The sequence below is a fragment of the Pseudonaja textilis genome, chromosome 3, assembly GCF_049901715.1.
Source record: "Pseudonaja textilis isolate UNSWEBS1 chromosome 3, rPseTex1.2, whole genome shotgun sequence".
Taxonomy (NCBI): domain Eukaryota; kingdom Metazoa; phylum Chordata; class Lepidosauria; order Squamata; family Elapidae; genus Pseudonaja; species Pseudonaja textilis.
Window position 1 is genome coordinate 186,898,513 of NC_141992.1, and position 18,765 is coordinate 186,917,277.

Sequence of the window (18,765 nt, forward strand, 5' to 3'; positions counted from 1 at the left end):
GTTGCTATCTAAGGTTCTCTGTTGTATTTATGCTGTGCTTATACTTTGATATTTTTGTTTACTGTAAATGACAAAGGCAACCGGTAAGAAGACTTTGTAATTGGATATTCTTTGGACTCTTAAACGTATATGACCTGGACCGTTTATTGGACTGTGCTATTTCTTAAACTTTAACTCAATTTAGTCTATCTGTGTGTGGCTGGATATATATATACAGTATATTTCTCCTGAATATTTCAGAGCCTGGAAAAACCAAATCACGAGTCTTTGAGATTTAAGTCTTTTTCACCTTTTCTGTGGAGGCCCAAGCCGCCATGGTTGAGCCTGAACTGACAGAGGTCGGGGAGCTGCACTCACTCACTGATTGGCAGGTTTCAGAAGCTTCAGAAGAGGCCGAGCTGGACGAATTCTGCTTGGGGGTTCAAAAAAAAAAAAAAAAAGCCAAAAAGGCACCACGAAGAAGAAGAAAAGGGAAGAAAGACAAGCCAATGAAACAAAAAACAAAGAAAGCAAAGGACAAATACATACATACAGAAGAAGAAGAAAAGCAGCGTGTTAGGCGTTAAACGGCAGCGGGGAAAATATACAAGCATTAAACATGATTATAAGTTTTTGAAGAGTGCAGAGGGACCAAAGCAATGGGTTCTACATGGTAGGTTCTTCGCAGCAGAGCCGATCAACTTAATGACCTCCCAAAAAGCATGGTGGACAAGTTAAGTGCCCTGGCTGCAGATTTGGGACTCGCCATCTTGTTGCAATTGGAAGGGCATCAACGTTGGGGAAAGTGCCAAATAATGTCACAAAATCATAAACAAAACAAGATAGGAGTATCTCAACCCTGCCTTCCTGCTGAAGGACTAAGAAGGATGCTTCCTTCCTTCCATGGACCAATCTTTTACTGGTGAGACTCCCTGTTTTTGAACCTTCAACAACACACCTTTTTCTAGACCACAGCATGGTTCCTGTCACCACGGAAGTGAGCAAGGAACAGGCCCAAGCCAGATGCACCCACGGAACAAGGTTCAAAGCAACTCTTTGGCACTAAGATGGCATAATTGCAGAGTGCGTATCTGCTGCTCCAGATACCAGGTGGGCATCATTTATTCCAAGGATACCATTTAGGATAGTCTGGCCTGGCAGGGGCTGAGCATGTACAGCTGATAAACACAGCTTGGACCAGGCTGAAGGTTGCCTTTAGCTTTGAAAGTCTATGCTGGGCAGAATCATAACAAGGAAGCAGGACAAGTCAAGACTAACCCTACATCAATTTACCTGATAATGGCTATTCTTGAAAGAGACTGAGGGGCGAAGTACCAGGGTAGTATAAGACAAACCTATCAATCAACATTTCTATTTCTGTAAAATCTTACTATTCACTCAGAGCACTTCTTAAAGTCTGATCAGGAGTATACCAGATTACTCTACAAATGACACTTCGAAGGATGCACCCAACACATGATCAAGCCATCTCTCAATAAAATTTTCTTCACGTTTTCAGTTCAATTCCTATTGGTCACGTGCAACTTCCATATTGTTTTTTTTTTCATAATTATATAGAAGGAGGTTGCAAATTGTCTTGGTCTTGGATTTCTTTTTCTTTTGAAACTTACCAATCTAGCCTTCAACATTTGGACTTCCTAATGGCTTCCCATTCCTGTCAGGGTTAGGGAAGGTACCTTATATATTCCTTCCCATTTTGAAACATGAGCAGATGAACCTGAGAATTCTAGGATATGAAAACCCTGTAGCTGAAGTCCTGGCAAGTAGCTACAGCTCAGCTCATGGACTGTCTTGTTTATTACAGACAGGACAAATCATGGAATCCTACTTATGCTTATTTATTTCTATTTCTAGGAGGAAGGAAGGAAGGAAGGAAGGAAGGAGGAAGGAAGGAGATAAAAGATAGTACTACTCACCTATATAGATTATGGAAGGACAGAGGGAGAAAATCTCACCTGGCCTTCTCCCATACAACTGTTTGCATTTTACAGAAATACACTAACTGATGGAAATCTTTATTTTTCTTTGATTCAACCACCCCTTCTCTCACACTCTAAACAACACACAAAAGTGTTCAATAATGTGGCATAATTTTGAAATGTAACATGAAAAAAAACCCCTTCTTATTCCACTCTTTGGAAGAGCTGCGAGACCTGTTGAATGCATTCTTTTGTCCCTCAGCAACAGAGAACAAGACATTAAAAATACATAAAAAGCATCCTAAAAGGGAGGTGGGTGGGAGGCGGTTTTCACCACAGTGTTTCTGTTAAAGACAATATTTTGCTTTCAAATATAACATATGGCATTGTATGACTATTTCTTTTGTCACACTCAGCCCTTAATACACAAACTGCAAAGTTGCTGCTTGTCAGTTGGTTATAACACAAATTGCGCACAATGAACAGCTTTCGGGGAAATCTGTCAACCAAGTTAGTTGGCACTGTCTACCTAGCAGGACTTCAAACACAACTGCTATACCAAAGGAGGAAAAATATACTTCTGTTTGCATGCTTAGATTATGCTGTCAATCTCTATAATAGGTGGGTTTTTAAAAAAACTTGTATGGAGTATGTTTATCTATTAAAATACGGCATGTAACTGCCAGAACCAGATACGCCTTAGTTTTAATATAATTTTGCATCTAAGTGAAGTTAATAAACCATTTACTACAATTACTCGCTGTTAATAATTTTCCTATTCTAATTTCCTAATTTTAAAATTTCTCTTTGGTGGCCATTTTTTAAGGACCAAGAGTTTAAAAAGATTTTAAAGGATGAAATTTCAGAGATTACACGTAGCATTAAAGGCAAACTTGGCCCATAAGAAGCAGGGCAGGGGTCTCCAACCTTGGCAACTTTAAGACCTGTGGACTTCAACTCCCAGAATTGTTTCTAGATTGTCTGGCTACATAGATACAGACAATTCTGGATGGTTTTTTTTTGTTTTTTTGAAAGTGAGAAAATAGAAGTTTAGTTTACACATTATGCTAAGTCTGTTTAACTTGCAGGGATGTCCATACTGATTGGGGAATTCTGGGAGTTGAAGTCCACAGGTCTTAAAGTTGCCAAGGTTGGAGACCCCTGTTGCAGGGGGCTGAAGGAGGAAAACAGGGACCTCCCTGCAATGACCCCAAACCCTCGCCTTTGGATATATGCATCATGATGTCACTCACACGCACACCCCAAAGAGACGGTTGTTGGTGTCAAACGCAGCTTTTTTCAACCTCTTGCAAATGGCTCATGGCTTCAGCTCACACATTTCTGAAAACGGATATTTCTCAGTATCCGCTATCAGAGATGGATAAGGCACTACAGGCAGTCATCAACTTGCGACCACACCTGAGCCCAAGGTTTTGTGTTGCTAAGTGAGACGGCTGTCAAGTGACCTTTTCTCCACTTCCTTGCCACAGTGATTTAAGTGAATCTCTGAAGCTGTTAAGTTAGTTAACACGGTTGTTAAGCGAATCCGGGGCTTCCCCAATTAACTTTGCTCCACAGAAGGTCACAAAAAGAGGATTGCGTGACCCTGGAATGCTACAACCATCATTAAATAGGAGTCAGTTGGCAAGCGTCCGAATTTTGATCACATGACCATAGGAGTGATGCAAGGGTCATGTGAAAAATGGTCACAAGTCCCTTTTTTCAGTCGCATTGTAACTTTGGTCCCTAAATGGACCAACTTTTGGGGGGCGGGGGGAGTCGGTTTTTGATTTTTTGTTTTCCCAAAGTTTGTTCTATTGTACTTTACTAATTTATTTGATTCTTTTTGTTAGTTTTTATTTTTTTTGTTTTAAATATGGTTTTACATTGTGTAAGCCGCCTCGAGTTGCCATGGGCAAATAGGCAGCAATATAAATTAAATAAATAAATAAAAATAAATAAATGAACTGTTGTAAGTCAAGGATTCCCTGATAAGCTCATACTGAGCTAGAAATCCATTTACCTTTTGTCTATGGTGGCTAGCACGGCTGAGATCTATATTTCATTCACAGGCCACAGGTTGTTCATTCCTGCCTGTAGACATTAAGTTGGCCTCAGACACAGCCAACATATTAACATAATGCTTGTTCTTGAAATCAGGGATCTTCGATTAAGACAATTATAAGAATGATTTGGATATGATATGAAATCTAAGCTTGTGTTTTGCCCCAAGAATGACGGAAATCTTGACTAGCAGCTACTATTCGTGCTGAATCTTCTCTTCTACTTGCTTGCAAATCCAATTTTGCTACCTCAATCTTCCAGGTATTACAAAATATGATATGTTATAAGACATAAAAGGGCTCTCTATTTTTAAGAGGCGTGGTGGCACAGTGGTTAGAACGCAGTAATGCAGGCTACTTCTGCTGACTGCTGACTGCCTGCAATTTGGCAGTTTGAATCTCATCAGGCTCAAGGTTGACTCAGCCTTCCATCCTTCCAAGGTGGGTAAAATGAGGACGCAGATCACTGGGGGCAATAGGCTGACTCTGTAAACTGCTGAGAGAGGGCTGTAAAGCACTCTGTGAAGTGATATGTAAGTCTAATAGCTATTGCTATTGGATGAGACAGACTTCCTATGGGAGAGAAGTCATCTTCTGGGCTTCTCTTTATCAACGACAAACTAATTTCAGCTATGCCTCCCAAACTGTTGGGAGGGTAAAGGCTATTCAGGACTTTTCTACACCTAACTTAAGATACAATTCAACAAGAATGCAGAATGCAGCAGACAGATAACCAACTAACTTTGGCTGGCATGCCTGGACACCTCCTGGGGTCACCAAAGCTAGGGTCAACTCTGAAGCTGGCCTGACTGAGGCCATCTTTGAGGCTTCAGTGTTGCCACAATGGAGATGAGGGTTAGGGAGGAGGGAACAGAGATAGTTGGGGGTTTGTAGCCAAAACAAAATACTTTCTCCTGGGAACCAAGGACATTCTGTTCAGGTGGCTGAAGAGAAGAGGAGTGATGTTACCAAACAACTGGAAAGCACCCTGATTGGACGATGTGACTGTTTGTTTGGGGAAAGGGAAAAACATTTACTTCTAATTAAGTGAAAACCACGGGAACCTTCAGAGTCGGTTTTCACCAGTCTGTGCCAATATGATATATCCAATAAAGCTGTTCGTTGAGGAATCTACCTGCTTTGGAATATCTGTAGTGCTATGGGTGTATTATTTGGAACCCTCACACTAGGCCTTCCTTTCTCCCATAGCATTACCAGATAAGTCACCATCGTCATACCGCGCGAGTTCAAGACATACCTGGTTGGGGGCTTCGGGTGGCATCGGGGACGGTGACTTGGATTGAAAAGCGTCCTGGGACATGAATCCGGAGTCATGCGAGGAGACACTGGAGAGCCTCATGGGTGCCTGCTGAGGCAGATTGGAGCTGCGGTAGCGATAGTGTGAACTGGGTGAGTGAGAATGCGAGCCACTTGACCGGGAGTCACTACTGTTTACACTGTTCAGACTGCTGTGAGATACAAAGGAAGAGAATGGGGGGAAGGGGGAAGGGGGGGGAAAGAGGAAGGGAACGAAACAGAACAAAAAAGAAAGGGGTAGGTAGGGAGAAACCGGCACAATACAATTAACGTCCCATGGATCCCCGGCTAGGCATGCGTGCAAATCATAAAATGGTGAAACCAGAAGAAGTAGTTCTGAGGCATAGGTTTGCTGCAGTATCCTTAGTAACCAGACAGAAAATGGCACATCAAGAGAGAGATGCTCAACTTCTAAACTACAACTGGACATAAAAAGTAATCCAGTTGCCTGGGGTGTTTCAGAATTTCTTCCAGAATACCCATTTTAACCCCAAAATAAGACCCTGTCTTATATTTTTTTGGCCACCAAAAAAGCACCAGGCCTTATTTGGGGGTGGGGGAATGTCATCCACTGACTCACCTCACTTATACGTGTTGCCTCCAGCCTCTTTTCCGCTATCAGAGGCCTTTAAAAACTTCTTCGTCCAGCAAGGTTTTCCCGAAGACCTCTCTAGCCCATAACAGAGCTCTGGATCGATCCAGAGCTCTGTTATCGGCTACAGGGGCCTTGCCAGCTGCAGAAAAAATGGGCCAAGGTGTACGAGGCCTGGCTGCAACTATCCAAAGGTAAGTAGTAAGGCTGCTCCATCCCCCCATCCCCACCTGAGGTTAATTTTTACCTGTGCACCCTGGAGTGGGCAGGGTCTTATTTAGGGCTTATTTGGGGGGCAGGGTTTATATTGGGCGCACATGTAAAAATCAAGCTAGGACTTACTTTCTGGGTAGGTCATATTTTCAGGGAAACAAGGTAGCTAGTGGCAAAAGGGAAGAACTTTCTTTCTGGCTCGTGGCACTCAGCATCACTTTTCAACTGCACACGCTGAGATCCACACAGCTTATAAAGGTGCTAAAGTTGAACAAATACTGCAGTACAGGTAGTCCTCGAATTACGACCACAACTGAGCCAAAAAATTTCCATCGCTAAGCAAGGCACTTGTGAAGCGAGTTTTGCCCCCATTTTACAATCTTTCTTGCCACGGTGGCTAAGTGAATCGCCGCAGTTAAGAGAGTAGCCCAGTTGGTTAAATGAATCTGGCTTCCCCATTGACTTTGCTTGTCAGAAGGTCACAAAAGGTGATCCTGGGACACTGCTACCGTCATCAGTACGAGCCAGTTGCTGAGCGGCCAAATTCTGATCATGTGATCATGGGGATGCTGTAATGGTCATAACTATAAAACAGTTGCAAGTTTTGCTTCATTTTGAATGGTCACTAAATGAACGGTTGTAAATTGAGGACGATCTGCATAGCATGGCTATTTGGTTCTTCTTCAAATTATTTTACAGGCAGGTGGAACATTCAATTGGCAGCCCTTCCAGTACACATCTGTGTCCGGAACAATCAACAGGATAGTTCTCCTATGCAAGTCCCAATAAAATCAGTGTGAACAATGGTTATACCACAAACTGCTGCTTTCTGTGGGATTTGTATAGGTGATCAAAGGTTTTTTTATTCTCATCCTCTTGCTCAGAATCCTTCACTGTCTTCCTGAACTCCTTCGTTTCAATTACTGGCCACCCAGTTCAAACAAGGAAGGCCTAGTGTGCCACTGATGATGATCTAAAACAGGGATGTCAAACTCAAGGGCTGAGGGCCAAATCCGCCCCATGGGGTGCTTAGATCTGGCCTGCAGGGTGCATAGATCTGTCCCATGGGGCTGCTCTGGAAACCACAAAGGACCGGCCTGTGGTGCCCCCTGAGCTCCATTTTTGCTGGCAGAGGGCTACAAGGAGGCAGTCGTGGCCAAAAACAGAGCCTCAACAAGTGATGTCGAGCTGGCCATACCCATCCCAGCTACACCCCCCGCTCCCAAGGTAAAACACAATGCTCTAAAAGATTTTGGTGCCCCTGGGATTCCCTCAATGAATTGGCCCAACAATTTGACAACGTTCTTAACTCCTTGACAAAACTTCAGGGATGTCTGCAAATTTCCAGAGGCCATTCTCAAAACCTTGAAGGATCACTCCTGCTTTAATCTTGTTGGTTCCAATACTCAGGTAACAGAAGTGAACGGCAGCGAAGTGGAAATTGTTATGGATTTGTTTTAAGGTGTAATAGCAGCCTCTTGGAGGTCACGTGAAGGAGCAATGTGGCTTATTTGGTCATCGCCAAGACCACATATCTCCTTGCAACACCGTCTTATGCCTATTTTGGCCCTAAGACTTCCAGTAAATGTACAGCCTGCCATTTTCCTTTTATGTTTCAGGATACTGCATTTTCAAAAGCCCGTGTTTCCCGCCATCAACGTAAATATCTATAGCTCTCTTGGATATAGATACTGTACAAAGACATGCATAGACGGCTAGCTTTGCAAGGAAATGCAAATGAACTGCTCTCTCTCATGCCGCGGATGCTGTACAGCACCTCTCCAATCTGTGTGATTTAGAAAGGCAAACATTTTAAAATAAAGTGATAACAATGCGAGAGCATCGGGGGCTAGGAAGAAATGAAAGGACAGAAAGACACAGCAGGAAGTATTTCCTTTTGCTGGAGAAAAGGAGAAAAGTAAGGTTTCAATACACCTGGGAAGAAGCAAGGAATTAGGTGTGCATGCGGTCAACTGTTTTAGCCATGAGAAAAACAGTTTCTTGGGGGAGGTTGAAAAGGCATCTCAAGAGTTCCAAGACACACAAATAAGGCTAACATGTTAAAACAGTGCTGAACAGTTCACAGCTATTGCATCTAACAACAACACAACTTCATCCCAACCGTTTGAGAGACGTTTGGTGCACTCAGACTATTTTAATCTGCTATGCGACTAAAGTTCCTTCATAATTAGTTCTGGTTTTTTAATTTCACCTTAAATTTTCAAGGCCAGGAAAGCAGCACAGAGAAGAGCAGGCTCTGAATCAGCAATCAAACGGGCAAGCCGACTCAGTTAAAAGATACCTTTTAATTTCCTCAAGCCGCTTTTTGGTAAAAATCTTTAAGCATTGGAATCCTCAACCACATGCGTTCTGAATCACTCCAATGTTGTTGGGAGCAAATCAACAGAATTTTAACGAAGGTATTAATCAGATCTGGAGACACGTCTGGATTCTAAAATGTTGAGAGGTAGGGTGACATGGCCCCTTGGGAATCCTGGTTTGGAGGGAGGGGGAGTTGGAACCGGGACCATCCGACAGGGATAGGACATCTCCCCTGGAATGTCTGGAGAGTCCAGGGCTGAGGACAATGCTGTCCCAGGCCCTTCCAGCATTGGGGGAATTGGTCAGCCGGCCTACCTTCACCAACGCAGCGTGATGAGAGGCAACAGATCCCCTCTGACAAGGAACAGCTGCCTCCCCCCACCCGATCCAAGGGCCTGGGGAATGGAGCGGTGGGAAGCTCAGAGGAGGTCTGTGAGGCTGCTCAGGAGGAGGCCGCCCCACCCCTCCTCATAAGGAACACTAGGCTTGGGCTGATTTAACCAGAGGCTGGGAGAGGGTGTCTTCGTCGGGAACAATTGTCTCAGCACTTACTCCCCTGACTTTGGGAAACCTTGACTTCTGGACTCCAAGTCATGTTTCAACCTCTGGATTTGCCTATCTTGCTTTGTGGACTCTTGACTCTGGGATTGTGACTTACGGATTTTGTTTTTGCAACCTCTGGGATTTGTGGACTTCATCTTTCTTCCTGTTTGGGGGCTTGTTATATTGACTGTGGGTGGGTGGTGGGTTTTTTTTTGGGGGGGGGGAATGGAATCGGGGATTAATAATATCCCTGAAGGGCCGTCTGTTGTGATTTAGCAGTGCAATAAAGGACTTTACTGGTGTCTGCATCTACCTACACAACCCGAGACAGGACATAAGGATTGCAACTAAATTCAACGCCACAAATGAATAATGGGAAAGTTGACAAAACTCAGCAGAAATGACGGTTCGATCAGTTCCAAAATGATTACTTCAGACTTGCTGAATGTTCTAAGCTCAAATCCAAAAACACTAAACAGTTTCTCCTTTCAGAAACAGGATTATTTCATTTTATTTACTGCATTTTATCCTGTTTTTCCATCGCCCTCTGGTTGCTGAAAGAGATGTACATGGGATTTACTCTTAATTAAATTCCCATACAATTGAAATTTATTTTTTATTCATTCATTCAATGTATATGCTGTCTATCTTCTCGATAAGCAAAGCTGAGATGCTGACAGACAATGAGTTCCCTTAAGAACAAATGCAATGTTGGGTTTTCCTGGCCCAAATTCAAAATCTTTAAACACAGTCTACCACACTTACCTGCACACGCTGGATTTTCTGGACATGGTGGTACTGGGAGAAGAAGGTGGAGTCTGATAGGACCAGCCATAATCGGAACCTTTCAAATCGAGAATTACCTGGAAAAAAAGCGAGAATCACTATGAAAGATCAAAGTTGACTTTAAAAGGCTGGTTTGGGGTCTTCTAACTCAGAGATCCCCAGCCCCCTGATCTGTGAACAGGCACTGGTCTGCGACATGTCAGAAACTGGTCCTTGCAAACAAGCGAAGCCCCATCTGCAGGATGCAGGCAGCATGCAGAACCATGCTCCCACTCTGGTCCATGGAAAAACCTCTCTCCATGGAATCAGCCCCTGGTGCCCAAAAGATTGGGGGCAGCTGTTTTAACTGGATCCAAAAATTATCCTAGTGTCTCAAAGGCATTCTTAAAAGCTAAGAGTCATATTATAGAATAGAATAAGAGTTGGAAGGGACCTTTGAGGTCTTCTATTCCAACCCCTGGCAGAAAACCCTACACCACTTTGGACAAATGGTTATCCAATATCTTTTTAAAAACTTCCAATTTGAAATTAGAGAACAAGAAGATAAACAATTTGATGAAGTTTGGGATCTTTTTTATCAATGGTTAGATAATAAAACATAATAACAGAACATTTAGAATTAGGATATAATTTTTTTTTTGGTATTATTTTTATAAAACTTTATTAAGATAGATTTGGTATGATCTTATGATTTATTGCAAAACAAATTAAGTAAATTATAGTTATCTCGTTAAAGTATGAGTTAATAAAATTATAGATAAACGATTTCTTAGTGATGATATTGGGTTATACAATTATTGATTGATAATATGAGTTATTATATCATATAATTATATTAGCGTTTAGGAAATGGATGCACAAAAAAAAGTGGTAAACCAACCGATACACTGTTTGTAAATTTATGAAGAGGGATGATGTTTTTATGTTTTATGTTGTATGTCTTATGTTGTTTTGTTTGTTGTTAAAATAAAAAAACTTTAAAAAAAAACTTCCAGTGTTGGAGCATTTGCAACTTCTGGAGGCAAGTTGTTCCACTGATTAATTGTTCTAATTGTCAGGAAATTCCTCCTTAGTTCTAAGTAGCTTCTCTCCTTGATGAGTTTCCACCCCTTGCTTCCTGTCCTGCCCTTAGAAGCAATTACTATGACATTAAGCATTTTTAATCTGAAGTGGTGACTGTGATTTTCTCAACCTTGGCAATTTGAAGACGTGTGGATTTCATATCCCAAATTCAAGGCCGACTAGGGAATTCTGGGAGTTGAAATCCACACGTCTTCAAGTTGCCAAAGTTGAGAAACTTTTTACTAATAATAATGCTCTGCTCTTCAAATAGCAATGCAATGTAACCCATAAACCAAAAGAAACTATCACTGTGTCTTGGGTGATTCCGAGAACTGTTTAATTATAAAAATAAGTCAGGGTCAGATTTTCAGGGATGAAAAATCAAGCAAACATTCTGAAAAACCTCAGAGACAATATAGCATTAAGCATATCATGGAACACTGATAATTGAGTGAACAGAATAAAAGATGCCACAACTGGCTTACAGATTATGCAGTGCAACCTTCAATTGTGCGTCCCTCAATATATATTTTAAAGTCTTCGATAAATACACCCTATGTTTAGATGAAATAAAAACCAGGTCAAATTTGTTACACGCCAGAATAACTTCCAAATTATGTGTTCACCTGTTCCAATGAAAACAATGGACTATGGGCTGAAATAAAATCTTTTTCTTATGATGCAATTTTTGTATGACTTCTTGAATTAGTTTTGATTTGTGGTGATTTGCCTGCAGTCACCCTAATCCCTGCAGTTTTCTTGGCAAGATTTTGGTTTTGGAGGTTTGCTATTGCCTCCTTCCTAGGGCTGAGTGTGTGTGACTGGCCCAAAGTCACCCAGTTGGTTTTGTGCCGAAGGTGGGACAAGAACTCATCTTCTCTTGGTTTCTAGCCTGATGCCTTAACCATTGCATCAAACTGGCTCTCTTGCATGTTATAGGAATCCTATAACACAATTCTATTTTCAAAATCAACTTATTGCATTAAAAAATATGCTCCAATATTCCAGTTCTTTGCAAAAATCAAAGGGATATTGACTGAGATTTTTGTTTCTACCTAATTCCCTAAATGAATGAAAAGAAGCACACATTATCCTCGACTTACAACTACAATTGAGCCCAAAATTCCTGTTGCTAAGCAAGACAGTTGTTAACTTACAGCTTAGCTTGCCACAGTTAAGTGAATTATTGCAGATGTAAGTTAATAACACAGGGATTAAGAGAATCTGGCTTCCTCATTGACTTTGCTTGTCAGAAGATCACAAAAGGTGATTGGTTGGTTGGTTGTCTCCGGGATACTGTAACTGTCACAAGTACATGCCAGTTGCCAAGTGTCTGATTTTGGATCATGTGACCATGGGGATACTGCGACAGTTGTTATGTTTGGAAACCGATCATAAGTCACTTTTTTCAACGCCATTGAAACTTTTCAAGGTCACTAAATGTATGGTTGTAAGCCGAGGACTGCCTTACTATTTCTGAGTCAGGAGTCCCAATAAACAAGTATACCTGTTCACTTGATGATGGCAGCTTGTGTGGGTCCATGGTGAGGCTTTTCAGATCTTCCGATATGGTCTGCAGGTGAGTTATTTCTCCCAGCATTGATATTTCTTCTTCCTGGAAGATTTTTTTTTTTAAAAAATAGAGAATCTGCTATGAGTACTCAGTTTTATTGTGTATTCAGTTCTGTGAAGAGAGGACAATCTTAGCACAACATGGAAATACAATATGGCAGATCTATTGTCAGGGCTCCAACAAATCCACCCCCATTCAAATCAAAAGTCTCTAGCTGCATCTCAGAGAAAAGTCAATTGGTTTATTAGAAGTTGCCATGTTGGCGCATGGCTGGGTGCAGCCGATACTAAATCACATCATACATTTCCCCCTTGACCCTGGTCTTTCCCTCACCCCCTGGATGTGACTTCTCCAATGGGACACATCCATCTCCTAGAGTCCTCCATCATGCTCTCCAATAACCTTCTTATGCTCCGACAACTTTGGGCTGCCGAGGTGATTATCTAGGCATTTCAAGAATGCCTTGTTTTCCGTGACTCCCTTTTTCTGGCAGCTAAAAAGACCAAAGGAGTATCTTTTTAGTTGACATCTATATTTCTTCAATAGTTTATTCTCATGACTCTCATTAAAACAAGCCAGCTGGAGTTGTAAAACCTCCTTATCTACCTCTAAGTATGAATTTGGGGAGGGATATTTCTTAAATTCATGGTTCGGGAAAAGAGGAAGGAAACAAGAGATAACTTTATTTACATATGAAGGTAAGTGTTGCCCCTGTCCAGTCGTGCCTGTCTCTAGAAGATGGTACTCATTTCCTAGCTGAAGAAGCCAGGATTATCCAAAGATACTTCCGTGATCATGAAGCCAACGTGAGTACACTTCCCACTGAAGTGGTACCTATTTATCTACTTGCATTTGCATGCTTTTGAACTGCTAGGTTGGCAGGAACTGGGCAAGGACAGGAACACACTCCATCACATGGCACTAGGATCTCAACCCTGGGCTGTCATCTTTCCAGGTTACAAACTCAGCATCTTTAACCGCTGAGCCATTGCACCCCTCTTTTTATTTATATACAGTAACTTATACAGATTTATCGTAAAGCAATCTGGAAGTTCTAAATGGGAAGGTTATCTCAGATTTTTCTATAGCCATGGAATAGCAGCACATAGCTAGTTACATCTCTTCCTTCTGCATATACATCCAGTATTGAGATCCAGTTTACAAAGAGCCTTTGACAGAATGGATTCATTCACAGAGGAGCTAGCTAAGCAAAGAGAAGAACTAAGTGGCAGTTTTCTCATTTCCGCCATGCTCAATAGCAATTCCATTTTCCTACTCCTAATTTCCCAGGACAGCTACGCACAAGGCCTCTGTCATTTTCAGCAGATATTACTTCTTAGGAATTCAATCCCAGAAGTTTTCACTGTTACCCAATTTGCAGTTATCAGAGCCAGGCAACTAATTTAAAAAATTTCCCAGCTTAAAAAATCTCTTGATGATCTGCAATTCTTAACTAGCTACTTTAATACTTTTTGTATATTTGTTACCTTGCCTGAGAATGTTTAGAATGAAAAGTTGCATAGAAAATATTGAATAAATAAATCTAAGGGTGCGCAGGGAATTTCAAGGATCAGGTAAATAAAACTAAAACTAAATGAATGAATAGAAAGGTCTTTTAAGTGTCAAACCTTCACCGCATGTCCTTAAGTCAATCTGTAAATGTAGGCCATTATCCCCCTCATACTGTACTGTGCAAGAATCTCACACACCACAATTTTGTATCTTGTTCTTTTATTGTGTACATCTATAATTTCTACTGAAGTTCCACTGAATTCAAGAAGGCCATATTCATTACTGTGCAACTGTCAGAAAAAAAATAAGGCATTTTTGAACATTGTGAGCCATTGCTTCCCAACCTTGCAAATGGTCATGTTCATTGCATCTTAATCACCAAATTCAGCCATATAATTCTTCAGAAGATCTCTGAAATGCCCCATAATGTTCTTCAGACAATCTCCTTTCATGGTATGCACAGAAGAGAGGATTTACACAATTGTGATTCTTCAGAATATGGATCACAAAGCCCTTTTAAATATTTTATAATTGAAATAATCCATGAAAGCCTTCCATTCTAGCTGCTGATGTTTATATCCAAAACAACATTTACGATATGTTGCCTATTGTTCTATGCATACCGTCTATCTTATCTTGTCACAGACCTTTTGCGCATAAGTACGCATGTGAGGAAAGGAGCATTTAGGAAGTTATGGATATTTAAACATACATAGGAATCAGAAATGCAATATGCTACTATAGAAATACTTCACTCTCCTTCAAAGACACGGGAACAATAAAAGCACTGGGAATGGGACTCACAATTACAGGACGCAGCATAGAAACAAATGAACAGAATCGGCCACGTTCTTCAATCAATGCTTTTCTAACAGCCTGTTTCTCCGTTTCTTCAAGAAGAAGGTATTTATCGTTCACATCCTGCAGGGCACTGTCCAGCTGAGGCTGGATGTCTCCTCTCCCTGTTCAGAACAGAGAAAAAACAAAAGTTGTTTCAAGCCCAAACAATTCTCAATGAAGGCTATGAATATTTGGACCATTGTCTCCCATGCAGTCAAACTTCACAACCATAGCAATGGGTGTACATATCAAAGGGTTGGCGGTCACATCAAAGTCAACCAACGTAACCTTGTCTAAATCAATATAAAACAATATATTTCACCTTTAACTTAAAGGAGAATTCTATTGCAACTGTTACACAAAGCATTCTTGTGTTTTTATTCCAAGGATGGTATATAGATTTTTTTTCAAGATTTAAAATTTGACTTTCAGACAAATAAATTACAATATTTATTTATAGCACTTTTATAACTGTCCATCTTGATGGCTCCCAATCAAACGATAAACATTTTTTTTCCTATTTTGACTTTGATGGTAGTCAGGGGTGAAGTGGTGGACTAGTTGTTTAAGGTTTTCTTAAATGAAAAAAAGTAGCGGACAAGTTTTTTTTGGGCACAATAAAATGATCAAAGACAATACAATCTTCATTAGCCAATTTTGGCTACTTTAAAATAGAATTGAAAGACGAGGAATGAGGCCCTATGACCCTCAACACTACTGAATGGAAAACAATCCCAGCAGCTGATGCTTATGGAAAAGCTCCCAAGCAGACACCGAAACTTTAGGGTGCTGGATGAGATAGGTTTTCTGGACAGACTTTTAGTTTAATTCAGAAAAATCAGATTTTTAGGTTCTTACGAAGATTGACAATAGGAATTGTCTTCTGCCATTCACAGCCACGAAAGTTTAAACTGCAACATTTCAAAGCATTGCAAATATTTGTATCTTTCATGTATGAAGAGGGTTTACCTCCTACAAAATAACATTTCAGCAATATTATAAAAGTATGGTAAGAACATACGATATTCTTCTAGTATGCTAATAGCATCTTATGAAGTTTATATTTAATTTCTAGATTTTATTTGGAAATATGGTATCTAAATCCTAGCTAAACAATACTCCTGGAAGGCAGAGGCATGAATTCAATCAAATATGTCATGAGAAGTGGAGGACACTGCAGAAGACAAACTGAAATTGTGAGGTGGTTCAGAAGGCTTAGTGTGAGGTTGGCTCTTGGATTAAAAAGCACATTTTACATGTGACTAAACAAAAATGTTCCATGAGATTTCAGCTGTAGAATAATATGGATAAAAAAAAATACAGTTGCAAGAAATGAAGGATTACAAGGATTTTGAAGCCCACATACCCCGTGTCTATATTTACAAATGTTTAACCAGGTCAAGTAAACACTCAGTAATTATATTTGCACAACAAGCTAAGTTGGTGTTAAGTTTAGTTGTGACTTTTAGAGGTTTAATATGTAAACTCACTCATTTAAACAGTACCTACAGAATGCTAAGTTACCCCAGATACCTAAAGAGATTGAAACAATGTTAGAAAGCAATATAGCGATGATGGAGTTAACTGAAGCACTCAAGAAGCAAAATAATGGAAAGGCACCAGGCCCAGATGGACTTCCGGCAGAATTTTACAAAACATTACAAGAATCGTTGAATCTTCCATTGCTAGAAGTTATGAATGAAGTTATGTTAAAGAAGAGGCTACCTAAATCATGGTCAGAAGCTTATATTACACTTGTTCCAAAAGAGGAGGCCGATCCATTACAAATCAAGAACTATAGACCCATTTCCCTACTAACCGCAGATTATAAAATTTTTGCTTCAATATTGGCAGAAACACTTAAAAAATACTTAAATAATTTTATCCATCCTGATCAAAATGGATTTCTGCCAAAGAGACAAATTAAAGACAATATGAGAATAATCTTGGACACCTTGGAATACTACGAGGCACATCCTGAAAAACAAATGGCTCTGATATTTCTACATGCACAGAAGGCATTTGATAATGTGAATTGGCGATTCATGTTGTTACTGCTGGAACAGATGGGCTTTGCTAGAAAATTTATTCAAGCAATAGAAGCTATATATCATAAGCAAACAGCAAAGGTAATGATAGAGGGAGAACTGACATACTCTATTGATATAAGAAAAGGAACAAGACAAGGGTGCCCACTGTCACCTCTGTTGTTTGTGTTAACTTTGGAAGTGCTAAATAGAAATATTAGAGATGAAAAGAATATAAAAGGGATGAAAATTAAAAAGGAAGAATTTAAGTTGCAGGCATTTGCAGATGATCTGTTTTTTTATCTTAGAAGACCCACTAGAAACAGCATCAAAATTGATAGAAAAGATAGAGACATATGGAAAGGTGGCTGGTTTGAAAATAAATAAAGATGAGACAAAGATCTTGACAAAGAATAGGCTATCAAGACAAAAGGAAGAACTGGCAGACCTATTGAAAATTCAGGTCACAAATAAGATCAAGTACTTGGGGATATACTTGACAGCAAGATGCAGTACACTAAAAGAGAATAATTATATCAAACTTAAACAGCAGATAGGGCTATATTTGGCGAAATGGGAAAATTTACAACTGTTATTAATAGGGAGAATATCAACAATCAAGATGAATCTTTTACCCAGAATTTTATATTTGTTTCAAACAATTCCAATTAGGCTTGGAAAAGACTATTTGAAGATTTAAATAAAATTGTGTTGAAATATATATGGCAAGGTAAGAAAGCGAGAACAAAGTTAAAACTTTTGCAAGATGCTAGAATAAGAGGAGGATTTTGTTTGCCTAATTGGGAGTTGTATTACCAAGCTACAAATTTGATGTGGGTTAAGGAATGGATAACATTAAGAAATAATGGATTGTTGACATTAGAAGGACATGATCTGTTGTTGGGGTGGCATGCTTTTTTATGGTATAAAGGAACTAAAAAACAGGGGTACTTTAGAAGACATTATATACGGGAGTCTCTGTGGTTAAACTGGGAGAAGATTAAAAGACAATGTTATTTGAAAATTCCAGTCTGGCTATCGACTATTGAAGCATTTTCTTATCCTATAATATACAAAAAGGAACGAACAGTTAGACAGGGTGAAATATCGAATGAAAAGGGTGAACTTAAATCTATACAAAAACTAGAGGAACAAGGTATAAAGATGAATTGGTTTTCATATGCGCAAATATATTCAAGGTATGATAAAGATTCTAAAGCAGAAGGTTTCTATGATGAACTGACTGATTTAGATAAGATTTTGTCAGGTACTGATGAAAAGGTGATTAAAAAATTGTATGGATATTTATTGGAAATTAAACTAGAAGAAGAACAAGTTAAAGAAACTATGATTGCTTGGGGGAAGAATTTTGGATATGGGATTGATCTAGAGAAATGGCAAAAATTGTGGTCTCAAAATTATAAAATGACAATGTCAACAGCATATAAAGAAAATTTGTATAAGATGTTTTACAGGTGGCACTTTCCCCCGACAAGAATAGCAAGAATGTTCAAGAATAAATCCAAAAAATGTTGGAAATGTCATCAGACACCTGGCTCATATTACCATATGTGGTGGACTTGTGTGGATGCTAAAAAATACTGGACTAAAATCCACACGTGGTTGGAAAAAATGACAAAAAAGCATATAGATTTGAAACCAGAGATATTTTTATTGGAAATTTTACCTGAAATATATAGTAAAGACTTGAAATACCTGATTGTAAATGTATTAACAGTGGCTAGGGTTGTATTTGCTAAAAACTGGAAAAATGAGAAAACACCATCACAGGAGGAAATCATTAAGAAAATATTGGAATGTGCTGAAATGAGTAGATTGACATTTGAAATTAGAGAACAAGATAATAAACAATTTTATAAAATTTGGGATCTATTCTATCAATGGTTAGACAATAAAATATAGTAATGAAATATGTAGACTTTTAGAAAATACTGAATATATAAAGATGTATTATTTTCTTATTATATCTACAAAA

General features: G+C 39.6%; 1 protein-coding gene across 23 annotated transcripts in view; it reads right to left on the bottom strand.

Annotated features, from left to right (window-relative positions):
- Positions 1 to 18,765, bottom strand: part of MTSS1 (MTSS I-BAR domain containing 1) — a 155,122-nt gene that overhangs the window by 13,835 nt on the left and 122,522 nt on the right. For 4 of the 23 annotated variants that reach the window (XM_087931694.1, XM_026703637.2, XM_087931691.1 and 1 more), the window contains 5 exons: positions 14,707 to 14,864; positions 12,325 to 12,432; positions 9,735 to 9,832; positions 5,241 to 5,451; positions 290 to 409 (listed from right to left, as the gene is read on the bottom strand). In XM_087931694.1, coding sequence (XP_087787820.1) covers positions 290 to 409; positions 5,241 to 5,451; positions 9,735 to 9,832; positions 12,325 to 12,432; positions 14,707 to 14,864 — 695 coding nt within the window. Of the gene's footprint in view, positions 1 to 289; positions 413 to 5,240; positions 5,452 to 9,734; positions 9,833 to 12,324; positions 12,433 to 14,706; positions 14,865 to 18,765 lie in introns of all 23 variants that reach the window. The other 19 variants (XM_087931698.1, XM_087931696.1, XM_087931697.1 and 16 more) reach the window with 8 other exon arrangements.